At 51.2% G+C, this 22,961-nt stretch overlaps 1 protein-coding gene across 1 annotated transcript in view; it reads left to right on the top strand.

The window, feature by feature from the left end:
• Positions 1 to 534: 534 nt before the first annotated feature.
• Positions 535 to 22,961, top strand: part of EPS8L2 (EPS8 like 2) — a gene marked incomplete at its 3' end in the record, with an annotated part of 38,179 nt that continues 15,752 nt past the window's right edge. The window contains exons 1-3 of the mRNA XM_042021208.1: positions 535 to 847; positions 19,207 to 19,271; positions 20,334 to 20,389. Coding sequence (XP_041877142.1) covers positions 19,228 to 19,271; positions 20,334 to 20,389 — 100 coding nt within the window. The remainder of the gene's footprint in view (positions 848 to 19,206; positions 19,272 to 20,333; positions 20,390 to 22,961) is intronic.

Below are 22,961 nucleotides of genomic sequence, written 5' to 3' on the forward strand. Positions count from 1 at the left end.
TTATGGCCACGTAACCCCAAGGAGCACAGTGCCACAGAGGGGGTACCCCGAAGGGGACTCTGCTCTGCACCCCAATTGCTTTGGGGAATGTGAGAGAGAGGACGCTTTGCCTTCTCCCTCCATCTCCCGACACCTTTCCTTGCTGCAGACGTCGGGACAGAGAGCAGGCAGGAGCGATGCTGGAGGAAAACAACCCGCGAGCCAGCGCGGAGGAGAGCCCTGGGCTGCACAAAAGGTGCCTTGTTCCCCCTATGAGGCGGTCGGGCAGCACGTCCCCTCTCTCACCGGCGATGGAAAACTGAGCTCCAAGCACTCCTTCACTTCCCCTCGCCACCTTCAACTTTCCCATTGGGTACAAAATGTTCTCGGGAGCAGGAAACCCGAAGTTTAACACGTCCCTCCTGAGCTCTTGGTCGCCTTGCCCGGGGAGTGGGCGAAGGGTGCAGCCGCCCCCGGCGCTCCCGGGGCCACCGGCTCCTGGTTATACAGTAACCTGTTGCTCCGGGTCCCAGCTCCACCTCTCGCTGCCTCCACATCCCTCCCCTCCTCTCTCCTCTGCCAAGAAACCTCTGTCACCTGCTCTCAGACACTCGGGGCGAGCGGCACCAGGAGGAAAGGGCAGAGGGGAACCACAGCACGGGGACCCCAGGCCGGGCTGCCGGGTGGGCTCTGCCTCCCACTCTCCTTCAGCGTTCGGGGCACCGGGCTCACAGCCTGTGCAGGGAGGACAGGGAGCTTGGCTGCTGGAGAATGGCAGCAGGATTTAAGTAGGAGGGCACGGAAAACTGGGAGAGAACTCACGGGAGCTGAGCGAACTGCGGGAGACGAGAGCGGCTTCTCAGCACCGGTGAGTCCTTCTTTGCAAGCCCTAAAACTTGACACCCCCCTCCCCAGCTTTTATCCACTTCAAAAGTCTGTCTGATTCTGCTGTGGAGGGAGCACGGCTGGAGAGGGGCTGTGGCTGGGAGAACTATCAGTGTAGTTTTCTGTTGTTTTAGTTTAAAAAGATGAAAAAACGTACTTTTCCCAGCATTGTGTTTTCTGAGTTTGTTTCCCGTCCTGGTGATTCCCCACCAGGTGAGATCCAGTAGGTGGCACTTTCTTGGCAGCAAAATGTCCATTTGGCACAGAACGAGGCTTTTTTTCTGTTCGTAATGAAGTCTGGAGACGTAGCTTTGAGCAGCTGTTTGTTTGCAAACCTCGGGGTTTCCTCTTTTGGGGACATGTGTAGAACTTCTGGCCGTTCTCCGCCGGGCCCCTCAAGGACCTGCTGCTCTTGGTGGGTGAGATCTCCCTACCCCTGATCCTGGCAGGATTCACCACCCGATTTCAGCACGGAGGGAAGCTCGGAGCTGCCCTGTTCCCTCTCGTGACAGCTCTGCCTCCTGATGAGCTTTCATCCACGTTAACGAGTCACAGCATTCCTGTCCCCTTTCTCTTATTTTCCTGGAAAATGCTGGTGCAAACTCCACCGAGGACAAGGCTCAGGGACAAATGATGTGACCAACATTATTTTCAAATACTGGAAATAACTGTGACACAGCACAGTAGTAAAATCCGGTGACTGCCCCGCTGTAATTAGGGCAACAGGGAGTTAACACTTGTGTTGCTGGGCTGCTCCAAAAGCACGGATCAGATCCATCAGTAGCTGCTCATCCAGGAGTACCAGAGCTTGGCTGGGATGTGCCCCTAAAAAGGACTTTGTCTGAGGAAAAGATGTGACAGCCAGAGGCTCAGCCCCCAGCTGATACAGCAGGGACCCACACAGGGTTTCACCTGCGGATGCTGCAGGCAGCAGCACATTCCTTGCTCTATTTTGCTCTGTGATCCGAGTTTTCAGTTGATTCTGTCCTTCACAGACAGAAAGGGCAGGCAGCAGTGCTGAATCAAGGAGCCCTTTAAAACAGGACTGGGAAGAGGGACTTGGGATTCACTGTGGGAAGGTGTCTGTGAGAGGTCGTTGGTTGGCCCTGTTTAAAACAAAGGCTTGAACTGGTGTTTGGGACAACACTACAGCTCAGTTCCACTGTGGTCAGGCCTGCGTTGCTCCTGCTGGTGGTTTCCATAGCTGAAGCCTTGGGAAGGCTGGCCAAGGAACTGGTGCTCTTCCAGCTGTATTCCAGCCCTCCAGGTGGTCTAGAGCAGGATCTACTCCACTGTACTCAGCAGGGCAGGGTGGGTTTGTCATATAATCATAGAGCTTAGAGGAACTGGGAGTGGTTTTAGGCACCTGAGGAAAAGTTTAGCACCAGCATTGTTGAACTGGCTGTTGGTGAAGTCCTGGGAAGGGAACAGCTGTGAGTGACGCTGGAGAACGGCTGTGATGTGCACACACCACTGGGAGCAGTTTGCCAAGACAAGCTTTGAGTCCTTGGCTTTCTGCCTCTCTGCCATCAACCCTGATGTCAGGATGGGCACAGGCACCATGACAGAGGTGGGCAGCCTGGATGCTGCTCAGCACCAGCAGGAAATGTCTTCTGAGCCACAGGATAGGTATCGCAGGGACAGACAGAATGTGCCTTCAGTGCCCACCTTTGCTGATGGCAAACCACTCGCCATCAGTCGGAGTGACAAAGCCCAGCCCTGAGCCTGAAATAGCCCTGCAGATCCTAGGGCTCCATCTGCCCAACTCCCATGGATGGTGTCGAGGGTAGGACTACATGATCTCGAAGGTCTCTTCCAACCATGATGATTCTGTGAGGGACATTGCAGAGCAGATGCTGTCTATGGTAATGTCACAGTAGCCACCATTTTGCCAGGCTATGACAAATTGTCATGGCTGCCTGCCTGGATTCATCCAAGGGCATGAAGAGACAGGGAGGGGTCGCACAGGAGGAACCCTGGCCTGCTTGCTCCACTCTGGTCATTCAACCGGGCTGTAGGTCCTGAGAGGAGACCCTGCTGAGGCATGGCTGCAGGTCCAAACCTGCCAGAGGTTTGCTGGCATCTGCCCCTGGATGAGATGGCTTGGAATGTGCTGGAAAACAAAATGCTTTTCATAGGCTCACAGGATCATTCTGGAACAGAAAGATTCAGAAGAGACACTAATGTGCTGTAGGAATTGGGAGGTTTCAGCCCTTGTAGCAAAAAAGAAAGGAGTGAAACAGGGAGAACAAATGCGTTGGCTTGCGTGGGCTTGAGAAACATCCATATGAAATAAATCCTGAGTGCGTGGGGAACTCTTGGAGTATTATTCCCAGAGGGCTGCAGCCGGGGGTGCTGACTCTCCGTCATACTCTTGGCTTTCTCCCTTCCATGCCATGGTCTCCCTGAAGTGCTGGGTCAGGGCAGGTTTGTGGTTTTGAAGAAGACTTTACGTTTTTGTCCTTGCATGGGGCTGGTCAGGGCTCATGACTCCTTTCCACGAATGCAGTCAGCAGTGCTGCCCTTCCCTCCAGGGCAGACAGGAATGCACGGCCTTTAGCCTGCGAGTTTGGTGTCATTGGCAATAAAACAATCACCCTTGGAAAATACTTGAGCCTAGCCTAGTGATCCCCAAGCAGAAGTGCCAAGTAAAGTCCACAGACTTCCTGGAGTGACAGGGATGATCTCCTGCACTGCGCTAGAGCTTTACCAGCAGCTCAGTATCTGCCTGGCATGGCAGCTCTCGTAGAGCACCGGCAGATCCAGCAGCACTTAGCTCTGCCAGCACGGCCTGCTGAACCACCTGTTTGGCCAAGACCCTCAGAAAGTGCCCAGAAAAATACCCATCTGCCTGTCCAGGAGGTATTCATGTTTCCCACTCCAAGGGAGGGGAAGGGTCGTACTCCAGAAACCCTCTCTGCTCATCCACCCGCATTGTAGGAGAGTCCTTGCACCATCAGAAATGGTGCCAGGCACTGTACAACACCTGAGAGACACAGGAGACAAGATCCAAGGAGGCCCAGGAGGCCTGAGAGCACAGTTTGGCTCTGGATCCCCACCTGCTGACAAGACCACAGTCAGGAATGGAGTAGAGCAGAAGGATTTTCATGGAGTGGGGAGGCTGTGAACAGTATCTCTGTCTGCTTGCAGTGGGTTTGAAAGGTCAAGCTCAGGGAAAAAAATGCTATCACCCATCCCTAAAATATTTAGGTGTCAAGAGGGAAAGGAAGGGGACCCAGGGAGAGCTGCTTCCACATGGACATGGCCGCCTCTGCACATAGGTGATGGTTTGTCTTTTCCCAAGGCAGCGAGAGTTTTCCTTTCTCCTGGGCTGGCGACAGTACCGCCTCCAAAATTGAAATGCACAATGCCAGGGGGGTAACCAAAAGAGTCCTGGCATTTTACTTCCTGGTAATCCAGATAAATTAGGAAGAATTGCAATTAAGAAGGGAGGGAAGGGTGTGTAGCTGAGCTGGACCGGTTTGGAGATATTTCCCATTCACCTGAACTGCAATTCCCCAGGAGAGCCCAGCCCTTGTTCCCATTATCCGAGTGCTCCCAAGGGCATTACTGCAACGTGCTTACTGCCACTGAGCATCTGCTGAGGAACAGAACAAAAGCTTCCAACCCCCGGGAAGAAGTGAGGAGTCACAGTCTCTGTCTGCTCAGCTGCCCTGGGACCGGGACTGAAGTGCCCAGACAAGCTGCTGGGGCCCTGATTTGGTTGAAAGCACCAAGCGAGGCCTGGAGGTGCCTGTTCCTGCAGGCACAGTGGGATCAGGGGACCCTCACACGGCAAGAGGCTGATGGCAGGGGCTGGGCTGCTCCAGCCCATCTGGCACGGAGCTAGACCCTGCTTGGGATGCTCTGTGCCCTTACATCCATCCCTGCCTTCAGAGCAGGGCCCAAATCAACCCCTCTCACCAGCACCTCCCACGAAGGCTCTCCTTGTCCTGCTGAGACAGGCAAACACATCTCAAATGCGAGAAATCCTCATCTCCAGAGCCAGGGGTGCATTTCCCCCATCCAGTCCACACTTGGGGTTTCACCTGTAGAGGCATTAGCCCACCTATTTACCTCTTCTTTCCCACTCCCTGGACACTACCACAGCTTCTAGCAGCAATTTCAGCTGGAATGGAGGAGCTGAGCACCCTCAGGGTGATGGGATAGGATTTTGCAACAGCCTTGGCTCTCATGATGGGCAGGTGTGGCAAAAATGAGCCCTCACGGCTCATGATCCTACAACCCAGCCTTGCCCCAGGTGAAGGCAGATCTTTCCATGGCTGATGGAACAGGAACACTCCACATTTGTGAGCTGGGGTCTTTCAGCACTGCCTTGGAATGGAACAAAAAATTCTTTCCTATTTTTGGTTTCTGGTTGGGACACTGACCCCCAGAAGCTTTTCATAATTCGAATTCAAGTTTAGTCCTTTCTGCTTCCTTTTTCATTTTTTCTTCTTCTGTCTTATCAGTCTCAACGTGTCCAGATTTATATCCTACAAAGGTAAAGTGCAGCCCATCCAAATGGCAATAAAGCAAAGTTCAGGCACCACAGCTGATTCAGAAAGTGAAATAGTGCTGCTGGTGGGATGGCGATTAGGATCAGGCTGAGTCAACACTACCCTCCCCCAGACTGTTTACACCTAACTTCCCTCTCTCTCAAGACGGACAGAAGTGGGAACCAGCTGGGAGCTGAGAATCTCTTCATGCCTTACAGGTGTTGGCTGCTGGAACCAGAGCTGACACCTAAAATCATGGGCAACCCCAGGTTCCCTCACTGGCAAATACAAAATGAATCCCAAACCTGACCCACCTCACTGCTGTGGAAATGCCAGTGGCTTGTCCTAGTCAGTCACGCACTCCTCACTGCCACCATCAGGACTCCCTTGGGTCACTCCTTGTCCCACTGCTGCTGCCAGCCAGAACCTGACTCTGTGGACACAGACTCCTCCAAGTCCTCCAAACTTCTCCATGCACAAGGGCATGGAGTGACGGGACAAGGAGAAATGGCCTTAAGCTGAAGGAGGGTGGCTTTACATTAAATATTGGGAAGAAATTCTTCCCTGTGGGTGTGCTGAGGCCCTGGCACAGGTTGCCCAGAGAAGCTGTGGCTGCCCCATCCTTGGGAGTGTTCAAGGCCAGGCTGGACGGAGCTTGCAGCAACCTGGGATAGTGGAAAGCAGGGACAGGGCAGGTCCCTGTTCATGACAGGGAAATGGAACTTTTTCCAACCCAAACCAATCCATTTATGACATTATGATAAGTCACATTTGAGGCTTTCAGTGGTGACTGTATGGAGGCAAAAGAGTGCCTTCGCTGTTGGTGCTGAGATAAACACAGAGGTGTCCATTTGCCTGAGCCCGAGATAATAATTTCATCAGTAAATTCACTTCATAAAAACACCAGGGAGAGGAGAAGAGAGAAAGGTAATTGCACCCACGATATCCCTTAATAAATCATAGGCTGGAGCCTACTCTCATTCCTGACACTACTGCCTCTTAATTATAGCTGTGTTCAGCTGAGGAGACAGAGGAGGAGTGCCAGGCTCTATGCAGAAGGGAGCACTAATTAAAACCTCTTTTCTCTGGGAAGATATTAATGTCTTCCTCTGGGGCAGAAGCGAATGGCCTTGTTTGTGGCCATTCCCGCGAGTTAACCTGTAACTCTGACTTTCACCCAGCCAGGCAGTTCGTCCTGCTTTCGGTACTTGGTGCTCCCAGCATTGCTTCTGGGCTGAGATACGGGACTTTCAAAAGCCCTTGAAAAAGGAAGAGGAATAACATGTACCCAGGCAGACTGTGCAGGTGTGGAGGTAAGGTTAGGTAGTAGGGTTGGCTCCTCAGTCCAGGTACACTGACCACAAAAGGGACTGCCCCTTGATATGTGACACAGGCAGGATTTCTGTGATGGAGAGGGTATCCCAGACTGCACCCAAACAAATCCTCTCATTTGAGTTACGTGGACTTTAACAGGCTTGATCCTGTTCCCCACGAGAAGAGAGTCCCGTCTGTCAGGCTGGTGGGGGAAGGAATCTTGTACCACCAGGCACCTGCACGCCAGCATCTCTGCCTGATCTCCTGATGGCTTTGGGACCTGGGCATGCAGGCAGGTGGATTCCTGATTCACCTCTTTTTCCAGCTCAGGAGAACAGAAACCCTGCCAAACTGTGGGAGGGGAGTGGTACATCTGGGCCATGGAAATGACAGTTTGATCCATTGAAGTCAAAGGGCTGATTCTGTGATTCTATCTATTTATTCTGTGTTTCCATGATTCCTGAAGAGAATCTCCAGCTGCCCCTGCAGAGTTTCCATAGCAGGGAACCCAACTGGTGAAGGAAAGCTCTAGTCCAGCATCCAGGCACATGCCCACTCCAACCTGGCGTTCAAGCCATAGTCAAAACACAAGGAAAATATTGGGTTGGATTTTTCCACCTTTTTTTTTTGCAATAGAAGGTACAGGGCAGGAGTGTGAAAGTGGCATGAAAGGCTCTCAGGGATAACTCCAAGACTGTCAGGTGTGCTGTGAGTTGCTGCTGCTTGGAAAATAAGTTGATAAAAGTTTTAGCAGCTAAAAGAAAGGCAGAAAAGCTGCGCCTCTGTCAGAGAAGCTGCTGCACGGAGCGAGGCAGGAGCAGGTTCAACAGGATAAACTGAGAGCAAATGTACCAGAGCTGTGCTCATAGCTGGCCTCTGCCAGAACCAGCAGGTAACACCCAAGGTGTGGCTGGGCCATCGGCTGCCTGAGCAATCTCTTGACAAGGAAGCACCTCTTGCCACTGCTGCATCTGCTCCAGGCTTAAAAACAAACCAGGAACAGCCCCTATGTCTGTTACTTCAGCCATGAAACTTCCAGTGTTCTTCAGCATGGGAGAGGGACACTGAGGTGCTGCTCTCCTTGAGATCTGTGCTACAGCCTATGGCACAGAGACAGGGAATGAGGGAACAGCTGCTTCCTGCTGACAGAGCTGGGGGGCATCCTATGAAACCAGCAGCTGGCGAGTGCAGCATGAACAAAAGGAGGTGGCTGAGAACACCCTGCAGAGCCGAGCACAGAGCATCTTGCCACAGGCCATTCAGGATGTCTAAGGTTTACACAGCTTGGCCAAAAGCTGGAGAAATTCAGGGATGGAAAAGGGTACCAGGAGCTCTTCGCTCCCATTGCTGGGGGCTGGGAAAATTTGCAGAGAGGCGTCCCGTGCTCCTGTCCTGTTCCTGGCTTCTCCTCCAGGTATCCATGAGTGCTGCAGCCATGTGTGCCCCAACCTGCTACCAAGCAGAACTGAGGGCAGGTGATGGGAGAGGCGATGGACCACCCCACATCCAGGCAGCTGTCCCTGGTTCCTCTGAGCCAAGGGGAGGATGGAAGGGAGGAGAGGAGCTCTGGCCTCAGTGACTGCTCAGCAGAAGGAAACGTTGTACAGGTTTAGTCACAGCCCAGGAAGGGAGGCCTGAAACCAGCCAGGCAGCCAAAGCCCTGCCACAGCCACGTGCAAACTAAACCAGACAGGTCCCAGAACATCTGCTTCACACTTGGCACGAGCCTCAAGACACTCCTGCTCCCTGCCTGCCAACACCTGGTGAGCAAACAGTCAGGTGAGAAGGACGATGTGAAGCAGGAGAAAGTTGCAGGGGAGATCTGAGCTGCCACCATCCTTGGCAGTCCCTGGTATTTTCCCGGAGCTGCCTCCGACACGATCCGCCCTTGCCAGCTGCCTGTGGCTGCCAGGATGCTGCTCAGAGAGGCCGTGCTCCAATCCAGCGCCACGTGGGTGATGGGCACGCAGGTTCTTCTCTAGGAATCCTGTCCCAACAACTCAAGCTAAAGGAGCATTTGGGTAGCTCATGATATCCCTGAGCATCCATGAGCTCAGCAGCAGGCCCCTGGGGCAGGATTCAGGAACACCTGGCTGGGGAGCACCAGGAACAGCCCTTTATCCTTCCCAAACCACAGGTATTCCTGTGCTCTCAGGGCTGCCTGCCCCTTCCTTCAGAATGACCTTCCCAGAATATGCCAGGTTCTCCAGTGTGCATGCTTAGGCACAATTCTGCTTCTGACAATTTTCTCTGCTCCAGAGGGGACCCATAAACCTGTGGCTCATTTAAGGATCAGACCCTAATGACAGTCAGACCAGCAAGGAGAGTTCAGTGTTTTAAACCCCAGGTCACGGTAAGCACCACCTGGCTCCCCTTTGGCTGCTCGAGCATCCACGTGGCCTGTGTTGGACCCACTGCGTGCCAACAGCCCTGATCCTTCCACACACACCTTGCCCACCTGGCATAAAAGGGCTTTATTGCTCCTTTCCCCCTCTCCTCTCAGGATTGCAAGGTTATCTGGGCCACAAGGGACCTCAGGAGGTCTCCAGTCCAACCTGAAGCAGGGTCAGCTCTGAAATCAGAACAGGCTGCACAGTTCACTCCTGCTGTTCTTGAAAATCTCCAAGAATGAGATGGCACAACCTCTCTGGGCAAACCTGTTCCACAGTGCTGTGATTCCCACAGCAGAAACCCTCTCTTCATGTGCCCTGCACAGCTTTAGCCTTTTGGGACTGGAAATCTCTGCACCAAAGACCCTGTGGGCACACAGGAGTGGCCAAGGAAGCCTTTCCTCTTTAAGGCGCTGCAGGAAACTCTTCTCTCCCCTTCCCAGCCCTGGAATCAGTCTGGCTCCTCCTAGGCCAGCTCAGACTCCCATCCCAGCCTCTGCAGGGACCAATTGTGTGCTTTTTCCTCCTCACCCTCGCAAGAGATTAATTTTTTTTTTGTGGCAAGATTGTTAAAACATTTCTGCACCGCAAGATTAGAAACTGCCATTTGAATTATTTTGATAAACCCAGCCTCACACATCCTTCTATTCTATACAAAACAAAGGGCAAAGGGAATGGGGTTTATTTTGGTTTTGGAATGATCTCTCCTGGGACTGTTCTGGTCACTGGGTAACTGGATGTTCAGGCTGCAAAACCCTCCTGTGGTCTCATCCACAGCTTCACTGAAAGCCCAAACACTGGAAATCAACCCAGTGATTTCCTGTGACTGTACATCTTGTCTTCTGACCCCAGAATCCTTCAGCTGGTTGGGTTGAGTATTTTGAAGCAGAACATGTTTTGTACCAGCAATGAATATTGTGGTTCCTATAAGGACTCTGTGAAAATCCAGAAATCTCAGCATTTTTCATGCAAAATGAATCAATGATGGGCAGCAAAAGTTCCTTTGGATGAACCCCCATTTCTGCCTTTCAGAGGTGACTGGTAAGGGATAGATCACCATTTTTCCATTTATAATTTTATCTACCATGATAATATATATGAAAATACCAACCACAGAAGGAAATAGCTACATTAGACTACTACTCAAAAAGCTCAAGTGATGTTGTCAGACCAAAATCTGATCTGAGCCCTGCCACATCTCTGGGAGCCACCACTGAGCTGGTTAAACTGGTGTCAGGCTGTTTTCCTGCAGTGACACTCAGAGCTGAGTTCCCATGTGCCAAGTTTTAGCTCAAATGAATTGTTACAAATGGCCAAAAATACCCGGACAGGATATGAGTAGGAAGCACAAAATAGGATGGGAAGAGATGGCAATGAATGTTGTCATGATTAGCTTAAAAAGGCTGGGAAAGCCTTAAATATCAACTGGGATTTTAAAGAGATGAATCTCCTGCCTTAAATCTTCTGCCCCACCCTCCCATCAAAAAGCCTGGGGTGAGTTTTACAACAGGAAATAAAAATTGCTGATGCTTCCCAAGCCCCAAGCCCCTACTGCTGTGGGCAGAGATTTGGAACAGGAGCAGAGTGGAATAGCTCCTCACTGGTATAGGCAGAGGGAGATGGGTTGCAGCCCTCTCCCTTTCTTTGAGGAAAGATAGGATGCTGTGACCTTCCTACACAGGCAGAGAAGGATTTTTAGTTCAGATTGACCAATTACTTGGTGCAGATTTACCCATCCTCATCTAACCCCAGAGACTTTGAGCTGACATTGCTGGAGACAAACTGAAGCTAAGCGTGGCCCCAAAGTGGCTCTCAGCCTAATAACAGCTTTTCTCTGCTGGAGAAAAAAGCTCTTGGCACACCAACTGCCCTGCTACATGCCTGAATTTCTGCCAGGGAAGTGAATCAGCATTTCAGGGAGTGACCAAAAATGCCCTTCCTTTAGGAGGAGGTGGTGGAAAGGTCCCTTGGATCTCAGCAGCTCTGTCTTGCTCATGAACCAGTCAGCATGGGGGAGTGCACTGACAAACAAGACTCCCTCTGCTCCTCCCGAGGGGGTGAGGGACCAGCCACATCCCCCAGCTTTGCTTGATGCATTTCAGCCCAGTTTGGGCTGGCAGTAGCCAGGCAAGGATGGTCAGGTGTATCATGCTCCACCTGGGGCTAAAGGTTGGGAATTACTGTGGAAAATGAATTTGCCTGCCAAATGCATCTGTTAGGTTTTACAGCTGTCCTGTTAGAGGTAAGGAAGCAGGAATGCTGAGGCTGGCTCGTAGGGATTGCACAGGATTGATGCGAGGAGGGTGCCGTGTACTTACACGTTACAGCAATCATTTAATGAAAATTAAGACACTCGAATGATTAGGTCAAACAGCGAAGCCAATCTGTCCCCTACCTGCACACCCACACCTGGTGAGAAATGACTGATCCCCACCAGACAAACCAGGACCACCCAGGGGATATCAGCATGGTCCCTGTTGGACCAGGCAGCTTTGAAGCTTCTGAAAGAAGCATTTTTGCTGTGGGTGCTTTGCATAAACACAGTACCACCTTCCAGCCCTGAGCTTTGTTCCTTGAAATCCGAGCATGACAAACACCACTCTGCTGTGCTTCTCTCCATCAGAACTATGACATTACTGCGGGAAGCAGCAGGGACGCAACAGGAACCCTCACAACTCCATCCCAGCTTTAGCTCATCCTCACAGAATCTGGGATGGTTTGGGTTGGAAGGGACCGTAAGGACCATCCAACTCACCCCCTGCCATGGGCAGGGACACCTTCCCTCAGACCAGGTTGCTCCAAGCCCCGTCCAACCTGGCCCTGGACACTTCCAGGGATGGGCAGTCCACAACCACCATTAGTGCCAGCCTTTCACCGAGTCTCCCAGCTGTTCCACAAATGCCTTCAAGCTTGGAAAAGCCATCAGAGAAATATTCCAGCTCTACAGGAGGTGCACGTGAGGAACAGCTGTGGGAGCTGGTGCCTGCAGCCAGGGACACGAGCACACAGCCCGTTTCAGGATTTTGGTGTTTTGCCTGAACACAGAGGCAATTCAATGCCCTGCTCCAGTCTGGGCTCAGCCGTTATCTGTCCTGCTCTGGAATATGACACACACAGGCAGAGTCACTCCCTATTTTTACTGGCCTGATCTCTGAGTCCTGATTTTTACACAGAGCAAAGAAAAAGCTTCCCTTTCATCAATAGTGTGAAATCCTTCCCATGTTTAAAAATCACAGCTTTAAACCCCTTGCTGCTGGTGATCCAGTGCCCAGAGTACAGCACCAGGCTGGGAAAAGGGGATAGTTTTTGGGGGTTGTGGGGTGAATAAGGATGCAGGGCAGAGAAACCTTCAGCATGACAACTACCAGTGCTTTCTTCAGCAAACTTTTTGGATACCAGGCATGCTACACTCACAGGTCCTGGCAGCACTGGAGCCATTCAGCCCTTCCCTTGCATCCTGCCCAGACAGTCCCACGGCCAGCTCCGGCCTCCCACAGCTCCTTGGCTCCCACCTCCCAGAAGCTGGGTGGTGCTAAGGACAGGATTAGCTCACAGAAGGTGTGGGAACAAAACAAAAACAGGACAGAGGGAAAAAGCTACAAAATTCCACACAACACTCCTCTCTTCCCAGGAAGCCAAGGAAACACTTAATGCTGGTTTTTCTTCCTGGGGAGTACAAGTGACTCACATGACACTTTCTACCAGTTGGGTAGTTTTGAACTGGGGTCTTTTAATTTAAACCGTTTAATAAGCTTTTATGTAAGGATGCTCATCCATCTCCCTCCACCTTTCCAAAAGCATCCATTAATATTTAATGCGCTGTTCCTGGGCCTGGCTCCCCAGCTTTCTAAACTGCAGCCCAAGCATAGATAATGCTCACCTTGGAACCCCTGGCAAGACACACAGCAAGTCCAAACCTGCTCCCTGTTTTCCTTCCATCCAGCTTCTGCAGAATTCCTCCAACAGAGAGGAAAAATGTAAATCCAGGAGCTGAGACTCGGCACCAGGACTCTGCAAACAAGTCTTTCGGAGGGGTACTGGAGCCAGCTTCCAGTTTTTTCCCAAGATCTTGGAGACTGTGGCTATTCGTGCATTTTCTCTGGGTATTTATAGAGCAGGGTGCTGTCTAGACTTGCTTTTGGTTGTAGTTCTGGGAGGAAGGTTTTATTTTCTGGCAGGAATATAAAAGCTCCTCATTTTAGGTTCAGATCTTTCCTTTCCCACTCCAGCCTGTGGGCACCAAGGGCCTCCAGTGCTGCTGGACTCCAGACTGGGACCTAAATTAAGGTCTGTCTGCGGATCACCATGGACACATTCCCTCTCTAGGTAGTTCATGAATCTCCCATCAGGAATCTGTAAATATTGGCACTTTTGCTCTGTAGTGCCAGTTTGTGTTTCTGAGCTCCCAAGGCTCCATTTCAGCCCCTTGGAGACCAACAGTAAATCCAGATGGGATTCAAAGGCGGGCCAGGGTCCACCAAAGCTGGTATGGGGGTGGCTGTAGGTCTGAGATGCCTCAGTCCAAAAGAGCTGCTGCCACTTCTGCCGTGCAGCCTGAAGAACACTTGGTTCCTCTCTGCCCAGACCTGTTGGGCTGGGTTATATTTATCCAGGTGCTCGTCTTCCGGAGAATCTCCACAATGTGAACAATTTGATGTGCAGAACAGGGAGTGTTTCCTCCAGACACCTGGCAGGTTGTACCTGGGGACTGCCTCTGCTGGAACATGGCACGTGCCACGCACACCCCAGAGCTCCACACACACACGCCCCTCTTCCATAGGCTTATGTCTTTCCAAAGGGATCCATGATCCTGAGTAGGTCTGCCACTGTAAAGATAACTTGAAAGGGTGGAAGAAGGAAAAAACCAGAGGACTTGCCACTTTCCCAGACTTGGGGTGTTGTGAAGGCATCTCAAACAACACAGATAACAATGGGGACTCCTATGGCCACCAGACTCTCCAGGCGGTGTCATCTGGATGTGTTCCCCTTTCCGAAGCAGGAATCATCACCATTAAAACAGAGTGGTGAGGTTCTGACTTGGTCAACCAAGGCCTGATTTTGCAAATTTTTGGAAATTTTGGATGGGACAAGATCCTGGCTTGCTTCTCCATGGAGAAACAACAACCTGTTCCTCTGTTTGGCTGTCAGCCTCTCTGCTCTGGCTTTGCATTTCCTGATGCTTTCTGACTAACCCAAATATTATTTTTTTTTATGAGTGCATGTTCCTGGCAGAGACCCTGAGTTTCTCCTGGTGAGCCCTGAAGCCATCCTTACGGGCAGGTTCAGAAAAGCAACTAAAAGCAGGAGAAGGGTGGTTCCAGGAGGCTGGACTGGGAGACCAGAGACCCATGTGAAGTTCTCAAGTCAACCACAGGCTCACAGGGTCCCTCTCACAACCACATTGAGAGATCTAAACCAGTTTGTGTGAATTTAGGACTCTTGATGCCTCATGAGGAGCCCTGAGCACACATATCCCAGTGCCTCACTAATGCCCGAAAGCTGTTTTGTTTGTGGATTGATGTGAGATTGTGGCCTTCCCTACCTGCCAGCTCCTTCCATACCATCAGAGAGGGTAGGATGGATTGTGGGAGCTGGTGGGATACTCCCAGGGGCTGGGGGAGCTGTCTGGAGCAGGAACAGTGCAGGATACGCACACCACAGTGCCTGTGCTCCCTCTGCTCTCCTGTGAGTCCAAACAGCCCAAGCTTTGCAGCACAGCCCATCAAACAGCTTTCTCCAGACTGACATTCCCATAGGAAAACATCCAGCAGCCCTAACAGACGGCACTTTGTGGGCCTGGGAAGTCTAAGAGATAACATCGTGTGGTGGCCAGCTCATGTTTCTCCCTGACGCTTTATGTTACTCCCCAAGGCTGCTGCCAACCCAGCATTTCTGCCTGGCCCATCCCCCTGGCGCAGGATACACGCACAGACAGCAGGGTTACACTGGACCCCTCACTCCGGGCAGGACCCCTGGGAGCGTTTCCATCCCAGGGATCTCACCAGCGCCCAAGCGCCTTCACCTCTTGGTGCAGAGAGTCCCTTCACCATGGCTGATGGGCAATTCGGAAGTCCTGTTGCCCCAGACAGATTTCGGTGGGATGACTGATGGAAACACAGACAAGGTCTGTTAGAACTGGGTTAGAACATGCTTGGAAAAACTTGTTTTTACTCCTAGGTCACTTAGCTTAAGGTTTTGGGGGGTTTTGCCATATTCTTCTTCTGTTCCAGCAAAAACTGTTCTGTTTTGACCAGCCTAAGTCCCTGCTGCTACAATCACATCCTAATATTCTCTGATACCAACGAACCCAGTCTGAGTCTTAAAGGTCTTAGACCCATGAAGAGAAAAAACCACAAACACCAGATGCTGCTGTTATTAACAGTGATGATAATAATAATAGCCCTAAAAACCCCACTAGTATTTCACATTTGCAAGCTGTCCAATCTTTAGCCAAATCCAGAATTTTTCATGTCCTTTCCATGCCCTATAAGAAGTCTGACCACGGCAGATAAGGGAGAACTATACCCAACAAAACCAAAATACAACAATAGCTGAGATCAGCCCAGAGAGGAGAAGAGATGTTACTCTTTCCCTTCACAAAGTGCTTCTCCACCCTTGGAGAGGAGGGATCTATGTCACAGCTCCCTCTTCAAAGAGACTCAGAGAAAGCCAAAACAATGCATGGCCAGCTTCCATTTGCTATTAAAGTACAGAAATGTGGTGCAGACAATGCCAGGCTCCTGTCATGGCTCCGTGTGTCTTCGGGAGGATATCTGACCTCCAAGGATAAGACTGGCTAGAAAGTTAGGGAGTGGGATTTCCTGTGCTTTAAAAGTACAACATATCTTCACCCACCTTCATGGCCTTCAGCACTGATTTGTGCTGGCCTTCCTAAGTCCCTCTGGGACCTCCTGGCCTGGGCCAGATCAAGGTACCAGGCTTTAGCCATGCAGTTTAGCTTCCCTGCAGCTGCTCCAGCAGCAGAGGACAGAATTTGAGCCTGCTGTAGCTCCTGGAGTCCCTGTCCCTTTCCACACCATACACATGTGCAAGGCTTAGCTGCCTTGCTTGGTGACCCATGCAGAGCCAGTGCCCTGCACCAGCAAAGGGGCAGGTGATGGTCTTGAAATTGGCTTTGATTAGGCTGAGCCAAAAGCGACACCTGCACAGCCACACACTGTGTGGTGACATTTGTGTCTCGTCTCCCTCCTTACGCTCATCCCGCTGCGGAAGGAGGAGGCAGCAGCCACACCTGCTGGGAGATAAGAGGGAGCTGAGAACCCTCTAATCAGGGCAGGGAGAAGACAACATCTGGCTGAGGCTGCAGACTGTGGGAGCTCTTAAGGATGTTCCCAAGGGGAGAGAGAACCTAGGGAAGGCCAGCCCACAGCTTCATCTCTCATGTCTTCGGCTCTGTCCACATTTCAGGTGAAGTGCTCTTAGCCCTCCTTCACCTTTCACAAGCCCAGCTGTCTCTTGATTTAGCAGATTAATTAGAAAGTCTCCAACCCCTTAGAAATGTGCCCTTCCCCCTTGCAATCTTCCAGTTCGGATTCAATTAATATCAGGCAATTGAGGCTGAATTAAAAGCTTTGGCATGAGGCTCCATCTTGGTTTCACTTGGCCAGCACCACACCATGCCCTCGCTGTCACCAGCACAAGGCCAAACACAGCCCCGGCCGGAATGCAGCGGGGAGAGCCGAGCAAAGGGCAAATAGGAAAATAGAAGGAATAAACAAAGAAAAGGGAGCCCAGCATGATAAGGACCTGCTGACTTGGCAGGTGTATGCACTGCTTCCAGTTTCATGGCCTCTTTGGGACACAGGCACCCTGGAAGAGAGGACAGCCTTCCAGGTTATCTTATTCTTTGGGGACCCCAGCTGATCCCATCAGTATTTTATTAACCACCACGAGATGAAGAATTCAGGGCTGGTCCTGCTTCGCCCACGAAGCCAGACTCCTCTGCCACCGCCATGGAGTCTGCACCTCTGTCAGCCACCTTGGGTTGCACCAGATGGGCTCCTCACAGAGCAGATCCCAGAGGTTTATTTTTTGGACACAGCTTGGGAAGGAGAAATAAAAACCAGAGTGACCTCAGCTGGATCCCTGGTTCCTCCTAGTGTTTCACAGCTGGGGCTGGGAGCAGGTCTGAGCTCCACAGGCCAAACCTGGTGACACATTCCTGCTGGAATAACCTGGATTTCAGTACATTAGGACATGGCCCTGGGGCAGTGAGAGAAAGGGGGTGAGAATATGACACTAATATGCAGAAACACTCCCAGCTGTCATCAGCTGTGGGACTCAAGTGATTGGGTGGTGCACAGTAAACAGAGCAGAGTGGGGTTTTTAAAAGCCCCAGTTCTCTTTTCCAGGTATCTTATGCTAATGCACAAAGAGATCCAGGAGATAGGAACAGTCTGAGGACTGTAAAAGGAAACCAGCAGACAGCTATTACCAGAGGAAAAATTCACAGGTACCCAAGCTTGGGCACAGCGATGGGTTTTATTACACTCTGAGGTGCTGGCAAACCCACCAAGTTTCTATTCTAATGTGGATATGGATTTATACCTCTTATAGGTGTGCATAGGGATTTCAGTATCGACCACAAGAGAGACAAAAAAGGGTGAATTTAACATACTAGCTACTAAAATGCACTTGAGAGTCCTTTCTGTCAGTGTCTCCATGCTGAGTGTGTTACTGTGACAGAAAACAGGCTGGAAGTTGTAAGGCTGAGCCTAAAACCTGCTGGGGTTCTCCATGCAGTCTGTGTACAGCCAGGTACTTCACCTGCATCCCCATAAGTGCATCCCTCTGACATCCCACTGACAGTTCTGATAAGATCAGTGAGAGAACTGTCTCTGCCCTCACCTCAGGGTGAAACACATGGAGCAAAATACCACAAGTGTTCCAATACGAGGAATAAAAACGGATATGTAAGGAATCTAGGGCAGCTCTGCTGACGATACAACAAACCCTGCAGCACATAGTCAGCCTCCAGAGGGGAAATCCCAGGTGTCAGGGATGACTCCAAAGTATTCCCTGGGGATTACACACACTTCAGCCTAGATTCAGTGAAGACAAACCCTTGGAGGAAGTTCCACGGCCTGCCCATGGCTGTCATGGCAGACCTTGGCACACGCCAAGCACACTCAGTGGTTCCCTTGCAGGAAATCCCACTGAGGACACTGAGGAATTTCTTCCTTTAGGCCAGCAATGAGTATTTCTAAGCCAAACCTCTGAATTCTGACAACCTTATAATGAGGTGAGCAGGGTCTGACCCAGGCACAGAAGTGCCCCTGAACTTTCCAAGAGACTTAAAAAAACTTTAGGACTTCACCTTGGCTTCCCTTGAGCTCACACATGGAGCACAGGTGAAGAGCTTGGATACCAAAACAAATCATTCCCTGAGATCTTATTATACCCTGTTTGCTGGTTTTGTTTCTTTTCCCTTGCAGTTCTGCTGTCAGAGCAGTCCCTGGATCTCTCTCACATCTCCTCCCACATTCTAATTCTCATTGGTAAGAGGAGGAAAAAAAATAAGTGCTGATCCTGGCTACCTTTCACTAACCACTCAGACACCACAGTACATTTTCCTTATCCTTGTGCTGCCAGTGGAGCAGCATTCAGTTATCACATTTTTCTTTATGTGGGCAGTCCCCTTGTAAAGATGCTTTCACAGCTGGTGTAGAGCTTAAAATTACCACATAACAGAAGCTAACAGCACTCTAGGCATGAAAAATGACTTGGGACACACAGCCACAAGCACAGAGGCACAGGGAGCTGGGACAGACCATGAAGGCAAAGGCCACCTCAGTCCCTGTTTAACTCTAGGCAGGACAGTGCTGCTGGAAAAAGATGTGCTGAAAAGCCACGAAGCTGGGGTGTGCCTGGAATGGAAGGGCAAGAGGGAGGGGTGGAAGTAGGTTTTGAAAAAGCATCCTGGGATGTGTCACCTTCAGCCCGGGTCAGAGCAGTGAGAGGTGACTGAGAGCAGGGAGGAAACACCCTTGTGCTCACATGACTGCTCCATCTGCTTGGAGACCCCAGCTTGGAGGCAGGGAGGGCAGGGTGCACATGGATAAATCACCTGAGAGCCTGTTCTATAACCACTGACCCTGTCTCTTGTGCTTCTGCTGCAGTTGCCCGGCCTGTGAAGCAACATGAGTCACAAAGGAACCCTCAGCAGCAACCCCGGCCCATCAAAGTAAGGATCTTCCTGCACCAATCCTTCCTACCGTCCAGGGGATACTCTAAGCAGTCCCACTCATCCCCAAAGTCCTTGGTGTTTGTTTCACCCCTCCTGGGCACCTCACAAGCTGGGACTGCTTCACACATCACCTGCCCTGTGCACTGGGGTTTGATAATGGCACGTTAGGTGGAGAGAGCAGAGGGACACCAGGAGCCTCTCCACAGGAGGGACACCAGGAGCCTCGGGCTACAGCAGCCCATGGCAACTTCCCAACGGAGCCAGAGCCACCAGCTCTCTCTCTCCCTCCTTCCTGCAATGGCTATGAGCACCTGAACCACTGCCTGCCCTCAGGGGACATGGTGACAGAGCACAAAGCAGCCCCTGAGCGCCCGTGCGCTCACTGCTCCATGCAGGACAGCCTGACCACAGTGCCTCAGATCTCGCTTGGATCCTCCTCTGCCAGAGACAACACCGTTATCTCCTGGCTGCTCATTCCTACCCATAACCCAGGCATGGGGGGTGGCCCTACATGTGGTGCTTAGAGACCTGACACTCCAAAATTCAACTGTTTACACACGATTCCACCCTCTCACATTCTTACATGGGATATGTTCTATATCGGAGCACCTGCTTTCAAGGGGCACATCTCCAACATGTCCATTGAGAAGTGATCATCACCTTGGCTCTTACACTGCCTCAGGTTCAGGTGGACTCAGGTATAACATGGAGGTCTCCCTGTAACAACCCCACTTATGGCACACTGGGAGCCGCTGTCCTTAACCCAGCCCCTCCAGAGTGCTGCCCTTCCAGGGGACACTGCAAAGGTAACTCTAGTGGGGACAGGCCTGACTGGGCTGCTCCGTGTCCTGTTTCCACTGCTGGGTTCAGTGACATGTGCCTGTGGTGTGGATAGCAGATAGGGTTGCACAGGGAGCCGCTGGCACGGCCCACAAGGAAACGCTTTGCAAGGAAGGGAAGGGCTGGTCCCTCTGGGACAGCTGCAGTGCTGCTGTGTGAAAACTGATGTTAAAAATATTTGAGAGCTGACGATTGATTTGTACCTTCTTTCTTCTCCAGTGGCAGCATGGGCAAAGCCGACGGAGCCTCCAAGCTGAGCGCAAAGGACCTGTACGGTGAGTCGTGCCTGCAAACATACCCAAAGTTTCCCATGGCAAAGGCACCTCTGGAGAGCTGGATGCGGACGTTGGGGAGCTTTAGGCTGGAACTCAACCAAAGCCTCATGAATCCAGGGTTCCATATGCAACAGGCTGGCCTGACCTGGCAGCAAAAACACACCTCACATCTGTGCTGACAACTCCCACGCTGGGGACAGTTGGGATTTTGTGGGAACAGAACGGCTGCTTCCCCCACCCAGATCCTCCCCAGGTCTGTTAGCAAGATCACCTGATAAAGGGCCTCACAAAAGAAAGACTGTCCTCGGCAGGTTAATGATTATCCTCTTTTAACTACTCAGTGAACTATGAAAATTCTGTGCCCTTTGGCTCTTTGGAAATGCAGGGAATGGGCAGGATGGGTGTTCCTTCACAGTCCTAGAGTCAGCTTGTTTGGGTTGAGCACATTTAGGTATCAATAACAGTTATTCCTGATCTCAGCAGATCCAGGTACCCCAGGTGAAAATGTGGCCTCTGGGATGGGCAGAGCAAGCATAAATCATGTGAGAAATCACCTCCCTCAGTTATTTCTTGGATAAGAAGTTGGGGGTTGTCTGGGGGAACTCAAGCAGCTTTCGGAGAGTCTGAGCCTGCCAGCTCTCCCACCTGAGAGCTGTGGATTTACCTGGTCGATGTTTAATTGGGAAGGAACAGGCTGCGTGTGCTTCTCCTTGGAGATCTTCTATTTGATCAGTGATGCCCTGCCATAGCTGGGCAGCTTATGAACTGCCAAGGTGGTTTATTTGTCCCTGGGAAGTGACTCTGCCCAAGGGTTTTGGCTGGAGGTTTATCCGTGTGGGATGGCCTGGAGCAGTGTCCAGAGAGACCGATCTCACCTGGGGAGAAGCGGGATGGCAGGGGCTGTACTTGGTGTTAAACAAAGTCGTTGTTAACTTCAATTAGCTGCCAAGAAATGAAACATGGGGATAATGACAGAGCAGAAATTTGGGCTGTTTGTGGCCTGGATGCTGCAGGGTGGGCAGGTGCCAAGCAGGGGTTTGAATTGTGTCAGTTGCTTCTGAAGATGGAAAGACACATGATAAAGAAGCAAGAGGATGAGGTGTGGAAATTTCGGGTGCACAGAGGGCTGCTAGTGCAACAAACTCCTGCCTCCAAGGCAATGCACATTCCTTTGGCTGTGCACTGAAATTGTGGCACATCCCGTCAGGGGCAGGAGGGCTGTAGTTGCCAGGTAAACAGCCCTACAGAGATGTGTAAAAATGAACCTGGGAGCTCACAACGGCGTTAAAGTCAAGCAGATTTGCAGGCTGGCACCCATGGGTGCCATCAGAGTTCTAGGGGGGAATCTAATGGTGCCATGGCACAGGGAGCACCCCTCAATCCCATGCCATGAAAGCCAGAGCAGGTAAAGGTTGACAGACTGCCTTGGAAACAAACACAGCTTTCAAATAAGCACTTTTCAGCACAGAATTTAATCTTCTACATTTTTTTGCATGAACACACCTCAAAAGCAAATTCATCAGGGTTGGGATCTCTCTGACCAAATTCCAGCAAACCTGAAATGAGGACTGGATGTCCCTGGGCCAAATCCTCAGGAGGAGTAAAGCAGCTGCCTGTTATTTCCCTGCCACCACTGAAATGCAGAACGAGCTCTGCAGGCATTCCCTGCACAAATCAGTGGCTCTTGGCCAGCCCAGCCCCTGGCATGAGCACATCCAGAGGGATTTTGCTTAGCAGCACTTGAAACCCACCCGCTAATTCAGTAAAGGACATTCAGCACGCATAAACCAGTATTTAAATGTCTTGGTCCCTTTCCCACTCGGATCCTTCCTCCCCCAGCATTAATTTCTGCTGTGAGCTGGCACATTTGGGGGTAGAGGGCAGGCAAGAACTAAAATTCCAGGGAGAATTATGTTTCATAATGAAACAAATCACACCAAGCCAAGCTGGCCTTGATTATGTGATTACAACACTGCTGAGGGACATTTGGAGCTGACAAGACTTTTCATATCTCCATTTTCCTCCAGTGCAATCAGGCTGGACCCTCAGCCTGTGTACACTGCCGGACCTCCAAGAAGCAAGTGCAGTGACTTCCAAATTCCCAGCTCACAGGCATCCACTGCATTTAAGGCGCGCTGGGTAATGACCACAGATACTCCAATGCACACAGGTGTCTAAATATTATTTCTTGGTGAACAAGGCCTTGGGTTTAGCTTTCCAAAGATGCTTTTCCTACAGTAATACTGGCCTAATCTGACTGGGTGCCAGTCGAGGGTACACTGGGAATATTAAACCCACCTCAGGGGGAGACCCTGAAGAGGGATATTTAAAATTGTCATGGTGAAGCTGGAACACAGCAGCAGCTTCAGGCTGTGCACAGGAAGGCACCCGGATGATGAAGGTGGGGGACCACTCTGGGGGGCTCCAGGGCATAGTGTGAAGGTCCTCACAGGACACAGCCTCATCACATGGCTGTTGATGGGTGGGGAAGGCTCTGGTGTCACACTTGGCCCGCTGAAATTGCTTTAATCACCAAATATGTTGCCTACCATAGTGTCTGTGGTGAGCACAG

Source organism: Corvus kubaryi, unplaced genomic scaffold (assembly GCF_017639235.1).
Source record: "Corvus kubaryi isolate FWS band 111438036 unplaced genomic scaffold, C.kubaryi_AGA036_p1.0 37130, whole genome shotgun sequence".
Lineage (NCBI taxonomy): Eukaryota > Metazoa > Chordata > Aves > Passeriformes > Corvidae > Corvus > Corvus kubaryi.